Source organism: Crinia signifera, chromosome 8 (genome assembly GCF_055691185.1).
Source record: "Crinia signifera chromosome 8, ASM5569118v1, whole genome shotgun sequence".
NCBI classification, from domain to species: domain Eukaryota; kingdom Metazoa; phylum Chordata; class Amphibia; order Anura; family Myobatrachidae; genus Crinia; species Crinia signifera.
In genome coordinates, this window is record NC_139224.1 from 28,083,798 (window position 1) to 28,106,970 (window position 23,173).

At 43.6% G+C, this 23,173-nt stretch overlaps 1 protein-coding gene and 2 non-coding genes across 3 annotated transcripts; all 3 read left to right on the forward strand.

Moving 5' to 3' along the window:
• Window positions 1-389: 389 nt before the first annotated feature.
• On the forward strand, window positions 390-5,740 carry RPL13A (ribosomal protein L13a). The gene is made up of 9 exons (XM_083156039.1): window positions 390-530; window positions 1,409-1,498; window positions 2,573-2,645; window positions 2,863-2,928; window positions 3,903-4,004; window positions 4,117-4,202; window positions 4,285-4,344; window positions 4,493-4,615; window positions 5,618-5,740. The coding sequence occupies exons 1-9, from the start codon at window positions 516-518 to the stop codon at window positions 5,702-5,704; spliced, it is 702 nt and encodes a 233-aa protein (XP_083012165.1). The 5' UTR covers window positions 390-515; the 3' UTR covers window positions 5,705-5,740.
• Window positions 2,428-2,501, forward strand: LOC146030056 (small nucleolar RNA Z195/SNORD33/SNORD32 family). The gene has a single exon (XR_014455569.1). It is a non-coding gene; the product is annotated as a small nucleolar RNA Z195/SNORD33/SNORD32 family (small nucleolar RNA).
• On the forward strand, window positions 2,685-2,764 carry LOC146030055 (small nucleolar RNA Z195/SNORD33/SNORD32 family). Its single transcript, XR_014455568.1, has one exon. It is a non-coding gene; the product is annotated as a small nucleolar RNA Z195/SNORD33/SNORD32 family (small nucleolar RNA).
• Window positions 5,741-23,173: the final 17,433 nt, after the last annotated feature.

A 23,173-nucleotide genomic window follows, 5' to 3' on the forward strand; every position in this document is an offset into this window, starting at 1 on the left:
CCAAATCTAACTCTCTCTCTCTGCACGTTATATCAGCCCCACCTGCAGCGCACTGGGTTTTGTCCATTAAAGGGGTTTGCTTTTGCAAACCAGCCTGAATCACCCCCCTGCTCTGTGTTGTGCAGACGTCATAGAAAGGCTTGTTTCAGATACACCTCTTTCAGTGACTGAATCTATATGACACATGTGTGTAGATGCCTGGACACAGTGGACAGTGACTGACAGACTGCGCGCCATGTACTGTAGAAGTCAGTGACTGACGAGTGTCTAGCATAGCAGGGCTGATGATGAGAGCATGCGCAGTCGCGCACAGTAAAGACCCATTCCAGCCAATCACACACGCGCTTTCATGAACCCCCGTGCTGACGTCAGGGGTCACCGGAGAAGTTTCCGCCCACCTCTACACAGCAGCAACCAGTGACAGGGGGCGTGTCCTCAACATCACTTCCGCCCCTCCGCCTTTCTAGGAGACCCCGTGGCTGAGCGTGTTTCTCTTTCTCGCCCGGCAGCGCAAGATGGCGGAGACTAAGGTGAGGAGCTCCGGCTGGGTGGCCGCTACGTCTATTCCTCTGGCACCTACGGGTGCCGGGGCGGCCTTGGCGTCCTCTCGGGGCTCTCCTGGGAGCTCCATGATGTCCTCCGGCGGCTTAGGTGTCCAGTATGTGCGGCCAGGAGGGGTAGGCCTCGGCCAGGCGCTCTCACGTGAGAGTGAGGGAGGCCACTGGAGCCGGGTTCCTGTCCCCGAACCTCTCTGACCCCATGGATCTCTGCTGGCAGCGCGGGGTTCGGGAGGCAGCTGCCCTTGTCTGTGCTTCAGTGGCCAGCGTGTGCGGCACTACAGCTCCCAAAGGTATATATCACGCCCCTGGGTCCTCAGTGCTGTATGTGCAGGGTACAGCTCGTGTGCTGCGTCTTCCAGTTGGGGTACATAGAGTGGTGCTATGGGGACCCCTAATACGTGACAGGCATGTTCAGAAAGTGTCCTGATTCGTGTTTATGGGCTAAGTGCCACCTTCTGAGACATGCCACATTGCCTTCATACATAATGGCACACAGGGCCAGATGTACTAAGCTTAAAAAGTGATAATATGGATAGTGATGTGTTTTGGACTAGATTTGCATGGCATCTAGTTCAAAACTTATGCGATTTGATAAGACCACATGAGTTTTGAACTCTATGCGGTTTTAGTCCAAAAAGAACATGCAGCACATACTTTGATGTGCACAGCAGCGCAAGGCCATAACGGTCCGTGTGGGCACCAATAAAGTTATTTATCTTATACTACTGAGTCCTCTTTAGAAGCCACTAATTACTTACTTTTTTAAATAAAATATGCCAATGAGTTTTTTTTTTTTTTTTTTTTTTTTTTTTTTCTGCTCCTCTAACAACTGAATATTTCTTCCCAAGGCCAAGAAGGCGCCTGCTGTAAATAAAAACCTGGTTGGCCTCCCAGGCTTCTACAAGAACTCTCGTGGTGGTGTCAAGTCTTCAAATCAGGTAAATATACAAGATTGTTCTGTGGCTTAATTTGAGGTCCATGTGTTTGCATTCATAGTTTCGGATGTTTAGTTCACATCTGTATTACACACTAAATAAATGATGGCAGATTTGGGAGTTTCTTATTCCAGAGCTGAATCCAGGCTGTCAGTGATGGTCTTATTTCCTTGTCTGACACTTGGTCATGTCATTTACATTGTGCAGAATGTTGATATTCTGAATTGGGGTACCCATGTGAACTTTTCACCCCTAAGTTCCTGGCATTCTAGGTAAAATGCTGCTGATCCTTTCCTGCATCTGTGCATTACATTACTCAGATGCTAAACCTATAATATATCACTAGATCACTTAAACTTTGTGCATGTATATTAAATATGTAAAGTCTTAAACTGGTCTACATACTATAGGTGTCTCAGCTAATCCTTGATCACAACCTTTAAATGTAAAATTGGTGCATGCAGCTGTGAACAGTAATGCCTAAGGTTCCCAAACTTTACTCAAGCTGTCCTAACTGTCCAGGTTGTAAGTGCTTGGCCACAGGTGAGTTTATTATAAGCTCAGTCCAACTTGTGTTCAACTTTGAGCTATGGATCTAGCTGAAACCTTAGGTGCCTTGATTGATTTTGGGGATCTCTGGCCTGTGGTATTGAGCATTGGAATTCTAACTGAGCCATGACGGTTGGGATGAGGATTCAGTTCTCGTTGCTGCATTGTTCAGCTTTGTACATTTATGGAAAGATTCTTTGTTCATTTTCCTATGGATCTCTATGGCATAAGAGTGATAATGGAATGACTATAAATTGGTGTGGAGTACCTTAGCGACTGTTCCATATGCTAATTCCAGGGAAACTATTTGCCCCTTTAACTGAAAAATCTCTGATTTGAGACATTGTAATGCCAGCCCATAGTATGTGCAGATTAAATGCAGCCATGTCAGTGATGATACTTGTGTTTGAGTTTCACTACTATGAAACCAGTCACATGCACTACCATCTGAGACGGCATAATGCATCCTACACGGATTGGTACGCCTTAATGCCCTTCCTTTAATAGGTTTTTTTTTTTTTCTTACAGGTTCTGGTTATTGATGGTAGAGGACATCTTCTTGGTCGTCTTTCTGCTATTGTAGCTAAACAAGTCTTGCTTGGTAAGTGTCAGACATAGGTTTTTTTTTTTTTTTTTGTAACTGGTCAGTGATGAAAACAATGTTTCTCGTTTGAGTTTAACGACTATGCGATAACAACATGCACTACCATCTGAGACCAGCGACTGAGAGCTTGGATACATTTGCTGTAATAGAAATGGGCTGTAATTGGGTACTTCTTAGAATGTGGTGTATTAATGGTTTTTCTCCTGCATTTTAGGGCGCAAAGTTGTTGTTGTGAGATGTGAAGGCATCAACATTTCTGGCAACTTCTACAGAAACAAACGTGAGTGTCCAACGTTCTTGTATTCTCCAAATTCTTATATATTTTTTCTTATTCACCAACAGAGAAGCAGTCTGAGGTTTCCTTGCCAAAATGAATTTGTCCCCCATCCTGTTCCTTATAGAGGCTTCAAACAATTGGCTTTCCAGCGAATAGCCAAGTTATACTGTTTTTTACATCAAAATACCATGTTGGACACTGCCAACCTGAATGTGACACTGCTGAGATGCCTTAGAGTGGTGGTGACACCTGGCCTATTTCCTGGTTAGTGAGGTCACTGATAATGTGCAGTGCCCACGCTTGAGATCTCCTAGTCTTTTCCTGTGCAGTCAATGGGTCCTTGGTTGCATCAACACAACTTGTGTTCTACTGTGACCTGGGGACAGACCCTGAATGCTGGTTGGATTCCTGGGTTCACATGCAAATGACCTGGGCTACATTTTATACAGGGAACTTTTTCGGTCTGGGCCATTCTACGGCCCACACGTAGCGATTTTTGGGACGGTTTTCTAAGCAATCTGTCTAGATCACTTATAAAGTACGCATGGAACGCTAAGTACACCAAAAAGCGATGTCTTGCCTAGCAAGCATAGGAAAGTGGTTAGCACACATTGCTGGTGCATTGCTTGTGTCAGCGGTGTGTGCTAAATCATCTGTGCATAAGTAAAGCACAGAGCTCCTATTGCTACATATGTATGGGCCTCTAGACTATGAAGTGGTTTTTATAGCATGTTATTGGGAAAATGAATGTTGTACTTAATTTAGTGTATTAAAAGTTCCTATTTCGGCCAGCAATATGCTGGTATAGTACTGTACCTGAGCGGTGTATGGTATTGTTTCTTTTCTAACTATTAATGCTTTACTTCCAATGTCAGTTGGGAGGTACTGCTCTGGGCTACAGTACAAGTGTATTTACTGAAATCCCAGAATATTAGACTTGGGTACTTTCTTACCAAGATTTGTCCTTCCTCCATTAGTTAAATACCTTTCTTTCCTGCGGAAACGCATGAACACAAACCCTTCCCGTGGGCCATACCACTTCAGAGCACCTAGCCGCATCTTCTGGAGGACTGTCCGAGGTAAAGTGGAAATTTAGTCTGCTCTTTTGCAGTGTACATCATAAGGTTCCCTTTTTTTGTTGCTGACTGTTTGCTTCTGTTACTGCTGCTGACACTATTCCATTGTACTCAGGAATGCTTCCACACAAGACTAAGCGAGGACAGGCAGCTTTGGAGAGACTGAAGGTCTTTGATGGCATCCCTCCTCCTTATGACAAGGTATAAAGACATAAAGGTGATGCATTGGTATGATTACTATTATGTAACAAACCATTTACAATGGCAAAAAATTTTTTTGCAGAGGAAGCGTATGGTGGTTCCTGCTGCTCTGAAAATCGTGCGCCTGAAGCCAACACGTAAGGTATGCAACGTGGCTTATAGCATGATTTATGTCCTGGTTTAATTGACTGCTGGTATAAACCTTATTTTCATTTATCAAGCTTTTTAACAAGCCAACAGGCTTATGTCTGAGGACTTCAATCTAAACGAGTGTTCTGTCTTCCTCTTAGTATGCGTTCCTTGGCCGCCTTGCCCATGAAGTTGGCTGGAAGTACCAGGCAGTGACTGCCACTCTGGAAGAGAAGAGGAAGGAGAAGGCCAAGATGTACTATGGCAAGAAGAAGCTGGTCATGGTATGTATTGGCACTTGCTGCATTAGTGGGCGTTCAGAGGTGAATTCAGTTCTGTGCAATGTGCCACTGGATATTGCTGCAAATATCTGCCTGTTACTGTTTCTCCTGTAGTCTGGTGTCACAAGTTTCTCCTAACACCTATAATCATTCTTAATAAATCCTATTTACAGTATACCCTAATAAAAACAATAACTCCTATTAAAACCAGCTTTCTCCAGCACACCAAAATATCGTTAAGGCTAGAACAATGGGGCAGATGTATTAAGCCTTTACAAGAGATAAATGCAAGGCTGGTAGAGAGATAAACGTCTAGCCAATCGCCACCTAACTGACTTTTTTCAAACAGCCTGTGACATGGCAGTTAACAGGTGATTGGCTGGACGTTTATCGCTCTTTATCACCATTGCATTTATCTCTTGTTAAGGCTTAATACATCTTACCCCACTATGAGATAGAACAGAGGTGGCCAAACCTGTCCAAGATCTACCAACAGGTCATGTGTCTCAGACCACCTGTTCTATAGCAGGAGTGAATGCAACAGGTTTGAAAATGTGACAGTTAGTAATGACTACAGCTGTGTAACAGCTAGGTGATCTGGGTCATGTGACAGTAATGACTACAGCTGTGCACCAGTGAGTTTATTTGGAAAATGTGGACCGTTGGTAGATCTCTAGGACCAGTTTGGCCACCCCTGAGATAAGATGAAGATCTTTGCTAAACCATCTTAGCAAATATGCAATCAGGCTGGGCTTCTGATACTGGGGGGCTACAAGTTGGCACCCACTCTCAGTCATGTACTGATTATAAAAATATAATGGCGCATACAAATAAATCGAGAGCCAACTCAACTGTAGTCACCCATAGGTGCTCCATAATCACCTTTAATTGTATTCTAATACCACAATCTGTCATTGGTCAAAAAGTCTGCGGATGCATAACTGGTTAGCACCCACCACCCTAAAGTACTATGTATATTAACTGCTCTTATTTTCCGGTTTCCAGAAACTGAAGAAACAGGCCGAGAAGAACGTTGAAAGCAAAATTGCAAAGTACACAGAAGTCCTGAAGCAGTACGGTGTCCTAGTCTAAATGCCTGCACAGATTTGGAATAAATATTTGAACAAACTTTGAGTGTGGTCTTTAATGGCACGCTAACAATTTAGGGTTAATACTTAACTGTTACTACAGCAAACTTGGGGGGGGGGGGGGGGGGGGGGGGGTGCTATGGCCTCAGTTTCCATGTTCCAGACAATACATTAAAACCTGGATGTTTGTACTTCTGCATTTCCAAAATTGGCCATGTGTGGTCTTCCCTTGCCTTTCTGTACAGAATACACGTGTCCTACTGCTCAGTCAGTAGCTGACTAGCTTCTGTTCCACTTGCCTACATTAACTGGTCATTTGTAGTTTCTAGTACTTTGCCATTAGCTGCATATAGTGTATGGTCTATTTCTACTTGTCAGAGGGTTGGCCATGTAAAATTATGGTGATGGGTAAAGTAGTTGCGTAACCTCCCATGTAAATTGAGCGTGACCCATTTGTTTGAATTCATAAGATCACAAGTTGTTGAAATTCGGCTGTAACCTTTAATCCTAATTGGAATGAGTGAATCCACCATACCATAAGCAATTGGCCACCAAAGACGCAAGGTATTGATGGGCTTCCAAGTGCATGGTGCTCAGCAGGTGCTGGAACAAGATACCAGAAATCAGGACATATCTGAGGTCTCCAGCATACAAGCCTAGGGTCAGTACCACCAGAAGTTGGCACTGGGTTGAATACAAAGCTGGGTACATTAGAGGTGATCATAGCAACCATGCCAAATGCTTCTCTTCAGCCAAAGCCACATGGTACAATTGTGCTAGTCTCCTAGTACTGGGTTAGAACCAAATCTTATTGGGGGTAATGTCACCAGTCTGCCTCCATAACTGTACAATGTACTAATCTGATATCTTTCAATGAGTGATCTGACGTCTCAGCCTAAGATAGTGACCATGTAAAATGGTGTGGGCACCTGTCAATGCTTTGAGCCTACCTCACCTACAGACTCTCTACCCCGTTCCAGTTTAACAGATTGGCATGAGATTGGGTGATTATTGCGGGACGTGGCTGCCCTGGCATATCCCACACTTGTATATGTAAGTACCTCCCCTCCATGGCCCTCAAATGTGCTCCTGGCTTTCTGCAGTACCCAGCATTCGGTGTGGTGGTTTTGCGATCTAAAAGTGAATGTCCAAGGTCTAAGCATAGTTTACAATTGGTCTTTGTTTCCTGCTGTTTGCTATATAAGTAAATCTAGCAACCTTTAAGGCTAATCTGTGGTTTAGATGCTGCTGTATTCCCTTTCTTATGCAGACTGGTACAGATATGCAGCCTGCACCCTCTAGCCATAGGCTTGTTATAGCCACGATCTGTGTGCGCATGTATCAGATCTATCCTTAGTGCGGGAGGTGTGACAACGTGGATCTACAGACAACTCTACAGAGACCACAGTTCTACACTCTCCTCTCCTAAACCTTTTTCTACTTAATAAATAATTACTGCAATTATATGTTGAGATGCTATTGTGTGTACTCTATGCAGCATGTGGTGTGCAAAACTCACAAGATCCATTTGCTAAACTGGTTTTCCATTTAACATCCCTTTTTGGATGTGCTCAATGCAAAGTGGTAGATGCACCAATGGGAATGTTGCGTGTATACTACTGTGGTTTCTCACAGCAGTGTATGTCTAGCCCAGGAACTGGCGGACTGTGGTCCATCTCTGGACCGCAAAGGATAGAAAAGGGGACCGCCTAAACTCCTGAAACTAGCAGTGCGGCACTGCTAGTTTCTGGAGTTTAGGTGGTCTGCTTTTCAATCCGCCTGCAGCGGTCACGAGGGGCATGGTGACTCTGATATGCAGTGAGGGTTGCCAGGCAATATGACGACAACCTCCAGCTGTCATCACGCCCCTTGACTTCTGCATTGACCGGAAGCGCACACGGATACTGCTCAGCCGGCCGGAGCGAGGATACTGTGAGCATATTATGTATGTATTTAAATGGTCACTTTTTTTTTTGTGCACCTTGAAAAAGGGGTTCACAGTCCCCTGAAACATTGGTTTGTTTAATACACTTTTTGCTTGCTGTAAACTGTGGAGTGTTGCTGCCTGTCTGGTGACACACACGGTAGGGTCAACTGCGATCCATCACTAGTTGTCCTATAACATATAATGGATCGCATGCGACCCCTGTTCTCTGCCCACTGCTGGGAGGGAGGTCCAAAGTTGAACTTGCATGCTGGGCCGATGTGCACGGGACTGTGACACGATTTCTTGGCCCGTTCAATCAGTAATGGGTGAAATAGGCAGAAATCTAGTTGATGTATGGGGGGCCTTGAGGCTTCGGCTCCACATTGCCTTTTAGCAGGATGTACTTGAACGGTTTGGAATAGCAACACAAACAGATTGTCTCTTTTCTCCAACATTCTAGAAAATTACAGAATCTAGTTATGGGCAGATTTCACCATCTTTTGGCAAGTTTGACCAATTTCGGTAATTGCAGTTCATCATGTGTGGTCATATTTTTACTGTTTTATCGCTTGAACGCTCACACCCTCACACAACAGGGTGATTACCCAACGTCTCATAGGCCCAGTATTTCCCAAGCTCTGCTGTGTACCCTGTGCTGCCTTGGAGGACTTGCAGGGGTGCTGTGGATTGGTAGTCCAGGACCAATTTTAACCCTTTGAATGCCGACGTTGCTGTGAGATACTCCAAATATCCACTAAAAATGCCAGCGCCGCTCCCAGCGACTGTTCCTTTATTATAAATAAATACAAATACAGCCAAATCAGTGAATTGAAGTTTAGTTAAATATCGCACCAAAAAAAAAAAAAAGAACAGTCGCTGTGAGCGATGCTGGTATTTTTAGCAGATATGAGGGGTATGGGTCCTAGAATTGACATGCATTGGGTTGACACACCTGAAGGTTGACATGGGGTTAGGTTGACACATGCATAAGGTCGACATGGGGGTTTATCACCTTTTTTTTTTTTATCCCAAATTTCAACAAAGTTGACATGGACACTAAAAAAGTGCAATTGCCATACTTCGGGCTTGGTACCTTGCTACGCTCAGCACACTTATTCTCCCATCATGCCCTAGTGCTGGGCAATTGCGGCCCTCCAGATGTTGATGAACTACACATCCCAGGATGCTTTGCATTAGTTTTGCTATGTGGCCATGCTGAAACTGATGCAAGGCATGCTGGGATGTGAAGTTCATCAATATCTGGAGGGCCGCAATTGCCCAGCCCTGGCCTAGTGGATGGTAGGGCATGAAAAAAAAAGTTAAATACCCCATGTAGTCCTTTTTGACTGCCGATCTAATGCATGTGTTGACCTAACGCCATGTCGACCTACTGACTATATTTCAGGATCTTTCACTGAAATTTTGGCACTCAAAGGGTCCACCTTTTCATGACCAATGTAATAGCTAAACATAAGTGAATCCTGTCCATTACCACATCACTGGCACTAGGGATGCAATATAAACACAATGCTTATTTTCAGGGGTGAGCCCGCAGGGGCGGGGGCGATCCACGTCCCCCCCCCCCCCCCCCTTGTCGGGATTTTGAACCACTCCCTTCCATATAACTATACTTCTGCTGGTTGTGGTAGAATTAAGCTGGCCATACACTTGTCTGATTTAGAACCATCCGTATCGGATGAAAAACCATAAATCGGATGAAAACTGGCAAATCTGATGTGTTTAAACTCCGATCCAGTGTGCGGTTCCATGCAGATTGGTTCATAGCCTCTATAGATCACAGGTTCTCAAACTCAGGACCCCACACAGGGCCTTATTCAGATCTGAGCTCAGTACAAATTTTTTTCAGAACATGGGCAAAACCATGTGCACTGCAGGTGGACCAGATATAACCTGTGCTGGTTACATCTAGATTTGGGTGGAATGTGCTGAAACGGAAATCTAACTTGCAGTGTACAAATAATGCAGCCTGTATTTACCCTGCACAGAAACAAAATAACCCAAATCTAACTCACTCTATACATGTTACATCTGCTCCACCTGCAGTGCACATGCCCATTTTCTGAACAAATTTGTACTGAGTTCAGATAATAATAAGGCCCACAGTGCATGTTTTGCAGGTCCATACCCTCCAACATGACCCATTGCATTCGGTACACAATGCTCTGTTCCTGGACGTCCCTGGTAATGTAGGATTGTCATCACCTGTGTTGAAACACCCTTCTTGTCAATTACCTAGCTCCCCACAGGTGCTGGCAATCCTACATTACCAGGGACGTCCAGGAGCAGAGCATTGTGTACCGAATGCAATGGGTCATGTTGGAGGGTAGGCAGGTCGCCTCACAGAATCACAAGTGAAATAATTAGTTATACCTGTGGATCTTTTAAAATGTGTTAATGAATAATAAATGCACCTGCTGAGTGACCAGGAAAACGTGACCTGTGTGGGGTCCTGAGGACTGAGTTTGATAACCCCTGCTCTAGATCGCTAGTGCTGCACTAAGGATCTATTTGGGCTAGGGATGCCAATCCTGGGGCATTTTTTTTTATCCTGGGTTTGAAGATGCTCAATGCTGGGGTTACCAGGGTCCTGGGATTGGCTTTCCTAATAAAAAATGCCCTGGCCATAGGGTGACCAACTCATCCCTTTAATCCGGGACACATATTAATTACACAGGTTCTGTGGCAGTTTAAAACCAGGTGAAATGGAGTCTTGAGGTGTGGCAGTTTAAAACCAGGTGAAAGCCAGCCACAGAACCTGTGTAATTAATGTGTCCCGTATTAAAGGGATGAGTTGGTCACCCTACCTGGCCACCCCACATATTACTTAGAGGTGGGTGGCATGGCATTACCTCTGACCACGTCACGCTGCGCAGAGCTGCAGGGAAGGGAGAAGCACCTGCTCAGACACTGCCCAGAATCAGAATGCGCAGACGCGGTCTAATCCCGGGGCCAGAGTCTTGGCTGGGATCGCATGTGATATAAAGGTGGGGGTCAGCTGTGACTAGGGATTCCAATCCCGGGGCGTTTTTTCAATTTCGGGATTGGCATCCCTAAAAGAAAAACACGCCCTGTCCACCCCACAGTTTAATCTACGCGGGCAGGTGTGCGGTAGCTGGGCAGAGCAGCTCTGCGGAGGGTGCCTGGTGCCGCCCCGCAGATTTACTTACATCGGCGGGCTGGAGTGGGGCAGACAGCAGCGCTGCGGTGGGGATTGCCTGATGCCTCCGGGCAGGTAGCGGCAGCACCAGCTGGGCAGGAAGGGAAAAAGGAAGAGTATGTGCCAGCGCTGGCTGTAATAATACAATGGTACACGGTTCTCAAAAAAGGTATAACAATTTATTAAGACATAAAAACAATACTAAAAATTAAATGCTAAAAAGGTGAATCAATTTGAAGCAATAGTCCAAGACAGTAAGTAAATTGTCTCAGTGTATATTGATAATTAATATCTTGATAACTGTAGCTGCTTGGATGTAATGAAATTAGAGCTGTATATTACCATCCCATTTTTGTCTGGTCATTGGTGGAAACCAGGATCTGTGACGAAATGTCCATGAAGAATGTCCTATAATTTCAAGGACTCAGGATATCCCAGTGTGGTGTCCTCTAGGGTAGTGGCTGGATGATTAGGAATAAAGCTGTATCCCATAAGATTTTTGAATCCAGGAAATTTTGAAGGGAACCAACTGTGGGAGAGCGGACTTGTCACTTGATATCGATGGATGGAGGTTTTTACAGCAGCATGGATTGCTTTTGCTCAACGCGTTTCCCCGGATAACCCGGCTTCATCAGGAGCAGATATGAGTGTTTGTAAGCTCTCAGGCATGCTTTTTATACCTGATAGTTAATTGCTTAGGTGATTCACCTGTCTGTTAATTGGTAGCTAAAAACTTTTTTTTTTTTCATGAGAGAACCGTGTATATAGTAAAAACATATATTTGCTAAACTCTATAGGAGGCAATCGCTTATAACAAAAGCATATTTTGATAAACATATACAAAAATATACCAAAGATTAGATATAAACTAAAGGGCATGACCCCGCTTGTGTGAGTCACATGACCCGGAAATGATCTGTGATAATAACACAGGGCAATTTAGATATCGATCGCCTGTATATAGGCACATAGAGATTCATTGGGGTCCAGAGCACAGCAAGCGCGTCTGCAGCACTGTGCACGTCCCACCGCCAAGTGCCGATTGCCGGTAACGGCAGAATTAGCGGCGTACGTGTCACAGGCCGCAGGTACGCTTCTATCGCGTTGCTAGGTGACAGAACGCGGTCACGTGATGTCACGTGACCCGCGTCGCATCCCAGCAACAGAGCGGGCGTCCCCCAACGCCGCTAAGACGCCAGGGAGAGACGTCAATACGTCTCTGTCACGTGACCCAGGCCCAGGCGAATCAGATAGCGCGGGCGAGCGTCCGCCGCGCTGTCATGACAACAGCCACAAGTGCTGTCATATCAGCGCCCGATAGTCCAATCTCCATAGAGGAGATCAGTACAGTGTCTGGTTGGAGAATAAAATATTTCACATATAGAAAAAGCATTCTGGAAGATTCAATAGATACATATAACTAGGAGATATGTTTAATTTATCAGGAAATAGTTATACAGATTTTTGTGTATGGAAGCAGAGAATCATTTTGACATTATATATATAGAGAGAGAGCATAAATTTGATAATAGAAAAAAATGTATATAATATACTATAACAATACCAGCAATAGTAATAACACCATATATAAAGACATAAAAAATTTTTTTTTTATACAACTGTATTGAGCTCAATGGTCTCATTTAATCCATCTGGGTGCAAAGAGTTAAATTTCAGTGTCCAATAAATTTCCCTTTTACAGAGTAGATTATAACGATCTCCACCTCGTGGAGTGCAGGCTATATGTTCTAAAGCTGTTATAGATAGACATGTTGGATTGGAATTGTGCTTGATTCTATAGTGTCTAGATACACTATGTTTATCGAAACCTTTTAGTATATTTCGTCTATGTTCCATAAACCTCGTTCGCAAACATCTTGTTGTTCTTCCAATATAAGGAAGGTTACACCCGCATTTTAACAAATATATTATATACATGGATTCACAATTCATAAAAGATTTTGGTATAGGGGGTGGTAGTTCTGATACTGTAAGGGGTTGTTTAGTAATATGTTTGCACATTGTACATTTAGATTTCCCACATTTAAAGAATCCTTTAGGTTTTTCTGGAAGCCATGATAAACGGTGATCATCTGTATTAGATGTTTTGTGTGACATATCTTTTTTGAGGTGACTAGGTGCAAGAATAGTTTTCAAGGTCTTGTTCTTTTTATATATAATTCTAGGTTTTTCTGGAATAATGTTGGATAAAATCTTATCTTGATGGAGCACTCTGTAGTTTCTTGTAACTATGTTTCTTATATCGTTGGAACAGTTGTTATATTTGCTGATAAAGGCGAGATCCCTTCCATTTAATTCTAAATCATTCTTAGTTCTGTTTTTATTTTTGTTTTTGTTTTGATTTGGATTCTCCCCTGTCAGCAAATCATTTCTATTCATTTCGAGTGTCTCTTGTAATGCTTTTTTCAATATCTGATCAGGATACTCTCTTTCTAGAAAAGATTCGGACATTATGTTGGCCTGTGTTAGAAATTGTTCGGTCTCGGTACAATTTCGCCTCAGGCGCATAAACTGGCCCTTCGGAATATTAGTTTTCCACGGCATGTAATGTGCACTCTTAAAGTGCACATAAGAATTGGTGTTTACAGGTTTTACATAATTAGATGTTATAATTTTATTGTCTTTAATTTCGAGAGTCACGTCCAAGAAGTTAACAAAAGACTCATTGAAAGTGTGGGTAAATGTTAAATTATATCTATTTTGGTTAAGTGAGTGAACAAATTGGGTGGCAGAAAGTGAATCCCCATCCCAAATTATAAAAAGATCATCTATATAACGGCCATAGTAGACCAGGCTCTGCGCCCAGCTGCTCCCCCACACATGGGTCTCCTCCACCTCCCCCATGTATAGGTTTGCATAGCTGGGCGCGAACCTGGTCCCCATGGCCGTCCCCATCACCTGTAAGAAGAATTCCCCATGAAAAGTGAAATAATTGTGTGAAAGAATAAAGGAGATACTGTCTAAAATGAAGTCCCTATGTTCCGACTCCAGGTCCTCATACATCATAAGTCTTCTTTGTATCACCTCACAACCCAATTTGTGTGGGATGTGGGTGTATAATGCATTTACATCTAAAGTGAGAAATGCATAGCTGTTTTTCCAACTTATTTCTTGGGTTTTGGTGATTAAGTCACGAGTATCTTTGATGTAGGACCTGAGAGTCGGAACATAGGGCTGTAAAAAGAAATCAACATAATGTGACAAATTGGCTGTAACAGAACTAATACCAGATACTATGGGGCGCCCGGGAGGTGAAGAAAGGGATTTGTGGATTTTGGGTAAAAAATAAAAAGTGGGTGTGATGGGATGTGAAGGTAAGAGAAATTTGTACTCCTCCTTGGACGTGACTCCCGATAAGAGTGCTTGGTCAAGTAATATCTTTAAATCACTCAAAAAATTAAGTGTAGGATCCCTAGTGAGTAGGGAATAAAATTTCGTGTCATATAATTGTCTATATGCTTCTTCGAGGTAGTATTTTCTGTTCATAATAACAAACCCCCCCCCCTTGTCTGCTTCTTTAATAATTAGTTGTTTATCCTGTTGGAGATTTTTTAGGGCGTTCTTCTCTCTTTTATTTAAGTTGGATATTTTAAAGGGTTTGGCACTTTCTCTCAGACACAGTTCCTTAAAATCTTCTAAAGTGATTTTATAAAAAGATTCGATGCTAGTACTCTTTGCACTGATGGGGAAAAATTCAGATTTATTACGAAATTTAGGTGGATTTGATCTTTGAATGTCGAAGATTTTTTGTGTGGTGGGTATTGTGTGATTTTGTTCCCATAATTCTTCCAAAAGGGAAAGAGCAGTATCATCCATCTCATTAAGGGTAATTGGAATAGAGTCATCTTTCTTAGTATCTAGTGTTTTCTGTGCAAAATATCGTTTTCTGCACAAGGTACGTATAAACCTATTCAATTCCACAAATAGGTCGAATATATTTGGCGGACTGGTAGGACTAAATTTAAGTCCTTTCTGTAAAATAGACATATGACTCTCGTCCAAAACCTTATCAGATAGATTAAATACACATTGGATTTTGGGTGTCTTTAGATGTGTTTTGAATTTCTTTTGGAGGCGTTTGCCTCCTCTGTTTCCCCTATACTTTCGTCTCTTCGTCTTTTTGGGGAGTCTCTGTTGTACAGTGGCTGATTTAGATCCCACCTTGATGTTTTGGGGCGGGCTCCCAAAAAAGACGTAGATTCTTGGTAATTTCTCCGTTCCAAAGGTGGCTCCTCTCTCTGTGATTGTCTATAATGAGATGTATCTCTGGATTGTACATCAAGTGGACGGGAGTCCCTATTGGTATATTTATTTCTATACGTATTTTTAGGTGAATCATGATTATCATAAGATTTATTATATTTCCTGGGATTTTGGGTATAACTATTTCTTCTATCATTTGAATCCGATCGACCATGCGGTTCTTTTTGTCTCCTAAAAGATCTTACTTTTTTATTTTGGTAATCCCATAAATCTCGTTTGAATTTTTTCTGTTTGGTAAAAACTAGGTCTTTTTCAAATTTAAGTATTCGATCATTTATCTGCTTATCTTTTTCAATGAAATATTCATCTGTCTTATATTTATCAAGGGATTTTTTCATTTCTTCTATCTCCTTCTCCAATACATTCACTTTGCTCATTCTATATTTAATCAATAATCTCATCAGGGATAGTGAGCAAGAGTCAGCTGGGCAGAGCAGCTCTGCGGAGGGTGCCTGGTGCCGCCCCGCAGATTTACTTACATCGGCGGGCTGGAGTGGGGCAGACAGCAGCGCTGCGGTGGGGATTGCCTGATGCCTCCGGGCAGGTAGCGGCAGCACCAGCTGGGCAGGAAGGGAGTTCAGCGCTGCCAGGAGCGGTCATCTGTGAAAGGACTCTGCGGCATGCGCAGCGTGACGGTCAGAGGTCACGCTGCGCAGGCCGCACAGCGGGGCAGCTTCTGAGCGGGTGCTCAGTAACTGCCCGGCATTAGACTGCGCATGCGCAGTCTAATCCCGGGATTGAAATCCCGGACATTTTGCGGCCAAATCCCAGCATCCCGCCGATCCCGAGATTTGGCCACCCTAGCTGTGACCATCCCTCGGAGAAGCCACAGTAATGTATGGGGGCTTTTAGTGCTTTCAGATTCAACTGTCAGCAAAATAACGCTAACCTCATTTTAAATAACTGAATACATTAATTTAAATAAGCAACACGTTCGAGCTGGCGCCGTTAATGATCTCCAGTGATAGTAGACCGGCAGAGGTCTGGAATAAGTACAATGAGTCCAGGCTGGGAAGCAATAAATATTTGAATATTTTTATTTAAGCATGTTTGGTTGGGTATTGTACTGGCACATTGGGAACTGAGCTGATTATTACATTTTACTTCCTAGAAACTAAAAAGTCTCCTCTAGAATAAACAAAAGAGTTTCAGTAAATCCTGATCCGTTGCCTGGCAACTAGTGCAGTAAAACATAAAGGTTAACAAGAGAGTGGGGTTTTGTGCACTACAGCTAGCGAACAATTGCTGCGGAATGAGGCAAAGCCGCTACAAATTATTACTGGAAGAAGAATTCATTGAAATGCCATCTGCTCTACATACCATTGGGCAAAATAATGCACTTGGTCTCGTTCAAGCTGATACCTTGATAGTTGCTGTAAGTAATGGGCACATTAAACAAATGCCTGCGTAAATGTCAGATCACAGCACATTCTGGGTAATGAATGTTCTCTGCTTGGTGTATTTTAAAAGTGCTATTTGTGAAGTGTACTCTCAGTACCGTTACCAGGATAATCTGCATGTAGATGCCCTTGTGGTTTGGCAGCCAATGCTTGGAAACACTTCCAGCCAAGATGATTTCTCTTAACGTTTTTTTTTTTTATTATATCTGTGTGATAATGGTAGAGAGGGTCTTAGGACTCCATTTTAAGTGCGATTTTGGCATTCGGCATAAAAAAAAAGGGATTTTATTGTGCAGATTGTCAGTACTGAAACATAGGTCTGTTATTAGAAGGGTCTAAGGGCCTTATTCAGCAAGGCCCTGAAACGCCACCGGGCCGAATGTGTCCCTGCCTTCGAATCCCCTCGCATGCTGCCGGCAGGGGAGAGAAATCGATCGATGATCACCGACCATTGAATGATTTCTCTCCCCTTCGAAAATAAAAGTCAGTCTGAACTGAATTTGAATTCACTGTCTGCTGAAGAGGGGGCGGTGCTAATGCTATGCGGTGTCAGCCACCCAGGGGAACGCCCATAAAACGCTGGGTATTTCCGTGATCTGGCCCCTGTCCGTTCCTGCCTGCCCCCTCTGAATCGAATGGCCACCATCGGAAAGGGGCCAAATTTGGCCCCGTCTGATCAATGCTGAATTAGCCCCTAAGTACTAAGCGAAAATTGTTACTTACCGAGAGCTGAGAGGGCCGCCCAGTCATTTGAAAATAAATTTTTAATTCTGCTGCATGGAGGTGAGTCTGTATTGTCGATAACTGCCATGAATCGTCGAACCCGCAATCGTTTTTCCACAAAAACAGCAGCGTTTTCGCTGATCTACAGACTTACGACACTCGGAACATTGAATTCCAACTGTCGAGTTACTGTCGGATCCGGCGAAAAATTCCCGGGACTCCAACTGTTCAGACAGTCAGAATCACGGATTGAATACCCCTCTTATTATATAGTACATGAGAACGCCCACATCAGCTTTTTAAATCACATGAAAGCCCTGTACACACACATCGATTTGCTTTTGATTCGATGTTAGATTCGATTTTCTATTAGATATGGCATTAGATCTTTCCATTTGATTTGGCATTAGATATCGAATTCGATATACATTCCTGGTACATTGTACACATTCGATTTACTAGATCGAATTTGATATTTCTGTGGCCGCACAGTAGATTTTTCTGTTCGATTTTGTGAAAACGGGAGCGCCCATCGAATCGAATGTAGATCGAAAGTGACACAAAAACCATTTGATTTCATTTAGGATTCGATTTTGCTTCTATAAGCAAAATCAAATCGGATATCAATGCATGTGTACAGGGCTAAAGACTGTTTTTGTCTCTTCACCTATTTGTGTCTATTTTAAAATTTCACAGCTCTTATGTTACCTTAATAAAAGTTACATTTCAACATTTTGGTGCACCACACCTAGACAAATCTTTCTCCTCTTCTATTCTGTTTATTTGTGCACAAATCATAGAAAAAAGTGCCAAATTAAAGTCTCTGAATTAATATATGACTCTGTTTATTAATAGGCTGAATTCACATAAGCTGTGTTGTGTTGACTACATGTTTCTTTTTTATCTTGTTTGTTCCCTTTGTGGTAGATAGAGAATTTGGAATTACTAGTCTACTGTCAAACTATTTTTTATCCACTAGGGGTCACTGTAGACCAAGTTAATTTCTTATTCCTTAAATGCGTATTGCCTTGGATGACATGCATTTTAATTCACCAAACTTATTGTTATCTTGACGCGATCTTAAGACCATCACACTGTCACCTACTGTAAAATTGGAGAGACTTGAATTCTCCCCACCGTACCCTGGACCCCGCCTGCCGTGCACTGGACTCTGGACCGCGCCCCACGGTATCCGATGTCATACTTGAGTACCCTTGATGTGCCGCTGATGGTTGCACATAACATCTATCCTATGTGTAGCCCATCTGATTTCCGACTCTGATCTGAGCGCACAGGGCTGCGGATCAGATCTGATGTCATACATTGCAATTTTGGGACAACTTCACCCAATTTGAGGTCCAGATCCACTGGAATTGGGTAAAATCAGGCCCAAATCGCGTAGAGTATGCCTTTACTCTCTACATGTCTGCCCCCAACTACAGTGCAGCATGTTTTACCCATTTGTGTTTTTTTACTCTGCTAATACTGAATCAGATCTATAGAGCATTAATACGCGGGTGGCTATATAACTGCAGCTGGGACAGTTGTCCTGGATGCAAGCTAATGGGTCGGGAGAGATAGTTCCCCAAAGCCCCAGTGCTGGGCGCAGACCAGCAGTAAGTATGTACATCACCCAAAGTGTGAGGGGGTGCACCAGGGGGAGAGTCCCAGCACTGTTATGATGCTACATCCTGTGACCATGCCAGCTAAGTGGCGTTTGGATCTGCCATCAAAGTGCCCTGTGGTGATGCCACCACCATATAGCATGGCTCTGCCGCAACTGCACCATGTGTGGTAGTGTCAGTGCCACTACCATGTCAAATGGATCTGCCACCAACGCTCATTGTGAATCTGCCACCATGTGATCCTTACACTACTGCATTATTTAGACATATCTCCAAGTCGCCAGGCTGTTGTACCTGCAAACGGCCATTGAAGACATCACCACAGGATTCCAGGTCTCTGCCCGCCAAGACCACATTATCTATTATTGTACATATCTTTAGGCTAACATCCGGCTGTGGCGAGAAGGTGAAAGCCTACTGATAATAAATAAACATCAACGCTGTGGAAGTCCAGGAGTTTTGTCCCTCCTGGAATGGGTCATGTTGGAGGGTATGTAATCTGGAGAAGAGAGATTTTTTTTTTCTACTTTCTTTATTGAGACATCATAGAAATAAGTCATACAAAAAAAAAAAAAACAGACTTATACTCAACATATTCAAGAAGGACAGATAATAAATCAATAGTTATCATATGTTAAACATTTCATGTCCAACCGCCATAAATAATAACAGAGGACCACGATAGGTTGACAGTCATACCTCCAATATTAATCTAAAGGAACAGGAGGGTCCTGAGCAGCCATTCTAGTCATATACCATATAGTTGTTTTAGGCTAGTATGTCGATTTTTTTTTTCTTAAACTTATCTCCGTCTCCACAGAAAAATTTATATCACATAATTATATATATTAAATATCCCCAACTGTCGAATTCTGCTCCAAAACAATTAAAGCGTAGCACTGTGTTGTCTTTTTTATTGAACGCAAACTGTCAGGATATTGAAAAAAGTTGTGAATGAATACCAGGGCGCTCTATATATACTGGGAATTAGCATTACAGAAATGAGAGCCTTCAGTTCCCGCCCCAAACAGGCATCTGCCCGCCTGGGTTCCCAGGGAAACGCCCAGCTTTTTCATTGGGATGCCCAGAAAACGTTGACGTTCCCCTGCTCCAGCACAGTGTTTACCCCCTCTGGAGCGAACTGCTCGCCAATTGTGAAACTGGCCAAAGCCGTTCGCTCCTGGGGTCTGCAAATACGCACCGCCATCAGAACCAGGCCAAATTCTGCTCCATCTGATCAAAGCTGAATCACCCCCTTGGTATATTAACCATTACGCAGTGGTGTAACAATAGCCCCGCAGACACCGCGGTAGCGGGGAGGCGCTGTGTAAGTGCGGGCGCTAGGGGTCTGTGGGGCTATTGTAACGCTGCCGCCTCGTCTGTGCTGCAGCCGGGACGCGCAGATTTACTTGTCTGCGCTGCGGTCCCGGCTCCCCTCTGGGCTTCTGCTGCTTTGGAAACGGATGAACCATCATAAAATGTCTGCCCCCATATAGCAGACTGTTCTCTGAAACTGTCTGCTGTATGGGGGCGGACATTTTGTGATGGTCCATTTTTCATAGCAGCAGAAGCCAGGAGGGGAGCCGGGACCTGTTTACTACTGTGGGTTGTGAAAATACAGTGTCATGGAAGAAACATCATGCAACATGCTCCAGGAAAAGAGGCAACAATGGCGGTTATTCTGGTTAACACGCAAGGCTGCGAAATTCGCAGCCTTGCGAGTCCACCAGATGCCACCCACATGGCCGCACACCCCCACTCGCACGCGCGGGAGACTAATTAAATTAGAATCACCCCCAATGTCTTCTCTATCTGCTGGAAACTAGTGCCAAATCCGTATTGGTGCAGGAAGCCGACTTCCCATTGTCAGACACATGGAGAAAGGGAGATGCTTCATTGTTTCGAAGAACAAAAATACATTTATTTTAATGCTGCTTAGCGACGAGCAGTGACAGATTCTAATAAATATTTATAAACTCCATTAAGCATTGGAAGCAGGGTGGCATCTTATGTTAAATATCCTAAATTGGCACCTGTTTGCTGGTGCCCCGAAGGCAAATAAAGGAATTACGAACTGGAACTGTAGACAGCACTGGGTTTTCTACCACTAGCTTTTATATTTCCATGGTAAAATGCGGCCCGGTGCCTTGTCGGCCGGTGGAAAGCAGCTATAAATTTTAAATACTGATTATTTTTTTGCACATTTTTATACTTCAGGGAAAATAAATAAGGATGGTATGAAACAGGGCCATTAGCAAACCACATGTTCTCATTCCCCTATTAAAGATATAATTGCTGATTAAGATTTTTATTGCTTTGACATGTTATACATATATGTTTATTCAGCATACAAGAAAGTTGTATAATATTCTCTATGATGCTATTACCATTTCTGTATTATTAGGGGATAATATGATTTCTCTTGCTGGGTTAATCACAGCGGCTCTGTTGCTATGCCCCAGTGACCCTAGCAACCAGTTATCATCAAGATTCTTCTAGATGCCAGTTGCCAGGGTTGGTGACTAATAGCTGAGATAAAGGGAATCTGCATATTATTGTGTCAGAATAGCAGTTTCATACTGGTGTAGAGTCTGATTCAGAGATGGACACAAATGCCGTCACAGCTGCGATCCCGAACGAGGGGCTGTGCGCAAAAATAAGCAAATGTCGCAGCCGGCAGGATATTTATCTGAGATGCCCACTGGAGCATGCTTGTGTACAAAGAGTCTGGGCACCATACAGTTAAGATCTCTGTTCCCTCTCCGCTATACCTCGTTCCCAAACCACAGGATCCTTTGCCCCATACCCCGCCACTAGCCACAGGACCCCTCCCTCTATACCCTGCCCTCAACCACATGCACCCTCTCCCTATAGCTTACCCCCAGCCACAGGATCCCCCCTCTATACCCCACCCTCAACCACATGCACCCTCTCCCCTAAAGCTTACCCCCAGCCACAGGATCCCCCCTCTATACCCCACCCTCAACCACATACTCCCTCTCCCAGGTTCTGTGGCTGGCTGACTTCAAGACTCCATTTAATCTGGTTTTAATCAGCCACAGAACCTGTGTAATTAATAACAGGACACAGGGAACCAGTAACAGTGCAAGCCAGTTCCTTATGGATGCAAAATATAGGATCTAACAGGTAAAATCATCATTCATTCCTGCTTCAGTCACATGGAACACAGTGATAACAATAGGAATTCACAAAGCAGTCACCTTAAAGAGCGGACACTACTTAACATGTCGGCCAAAGGCTACATCCTCAGAGGCAAAGGTGTAAAAGCAATAAAACCTGATGAACGTATGAGCAGAGACCCACTTGGTGGCTTTACAAAGCTGCTTACACAAAGGCCCTTATTCAGATCTGATTGCAGTACAAATTTGTTCTCAAAATGGGCAAAACCATGTGCACTGCAGGTGGGGCAGATGTAACATGTGCAGAGAGAGTTAGATTTGGGTGAGTTATTTTGTTTCTGTGCAGGGTAAATACTGGCTGCATTATTTTTACATTGCAATTCAGATTTCAGTTTCAACACACCCCACCCAAATCTAAGTCTCTCTGCACATGTTACATCTGCCCCACCTGCAGTGCACATGGTTTTGCCCATTTTGAGAACAAATTTGTACTGCGATCAGATCTGAATAAGGGCCAAAGTGCCACTTCATTCTGCCCAAGAGGTCCCCACTGACCTGGTTGAATGAGCCGTCACCATGGCTGGAGCAGGAAGGCCTGCTGGAGAATGTCTATGGCCAAGCAGACTGACCAACAGGATTGCTGTCGCAGGTAATGACACACCCCCGAAACATTTAAAACACCAGAGATTGAGTTATCGCACCCTGTTAGTGTCTCAAAAACTCTGCTCAACTGCTGTTGCAAAACCATTGTGCCGCATGTGCGGTGCGACGCCACGCAGTGCCACAAAACATCTACTGCATAGAACAGTGTTTCCCTATTTCGGTCCTCAAGGCACACCAACTATCCAGGTATTGACTATATCCAGGGGTCAGCATAGGTACTAATGAAGTTGCCTGTGCTCAAGTATCCCTAAAACCTGGACCATTGATGTGTCTTGAGGACCGCGGTTGAGAAACACTGGCAGCAACATTGCGACCATCTCTGAATGGTCGTACACGGTTTTGAAAGACTTGTCTGTTGGGCTTGTAGGCGACATTACTCATTGGTCTGTTAGATGCATACATTCAAAATGATGCGGCAGTGTTGCCCATGCAAACTAATCTTCAAACTGCCATTTATCTAGCACAGTCTTTGAAATTACAGCAGCTGTTGGGCAACTAGTGGAAAAAGTGTTACTGACTACAAGGGAAAAGCA

Coding starts and splice junctions, on each gene's coding strand:
- RPL13A (XM_083156039.1), top strand. Junction 2,646..2,862: donor AGCTAAACAAGTCTTGCTTG/GTAAGTGTCAGA, acceptor CCTGCATTTTAG/GGCGCAAAGTTGTTGTTGTG. Junction 4,616..5,617: donor GCAAGAAGAAGCTGGTCATG/GTATGTATTGGC, acceptor TCCGGTTTCCAG/AAACTGAAGAAACAGGCCGA.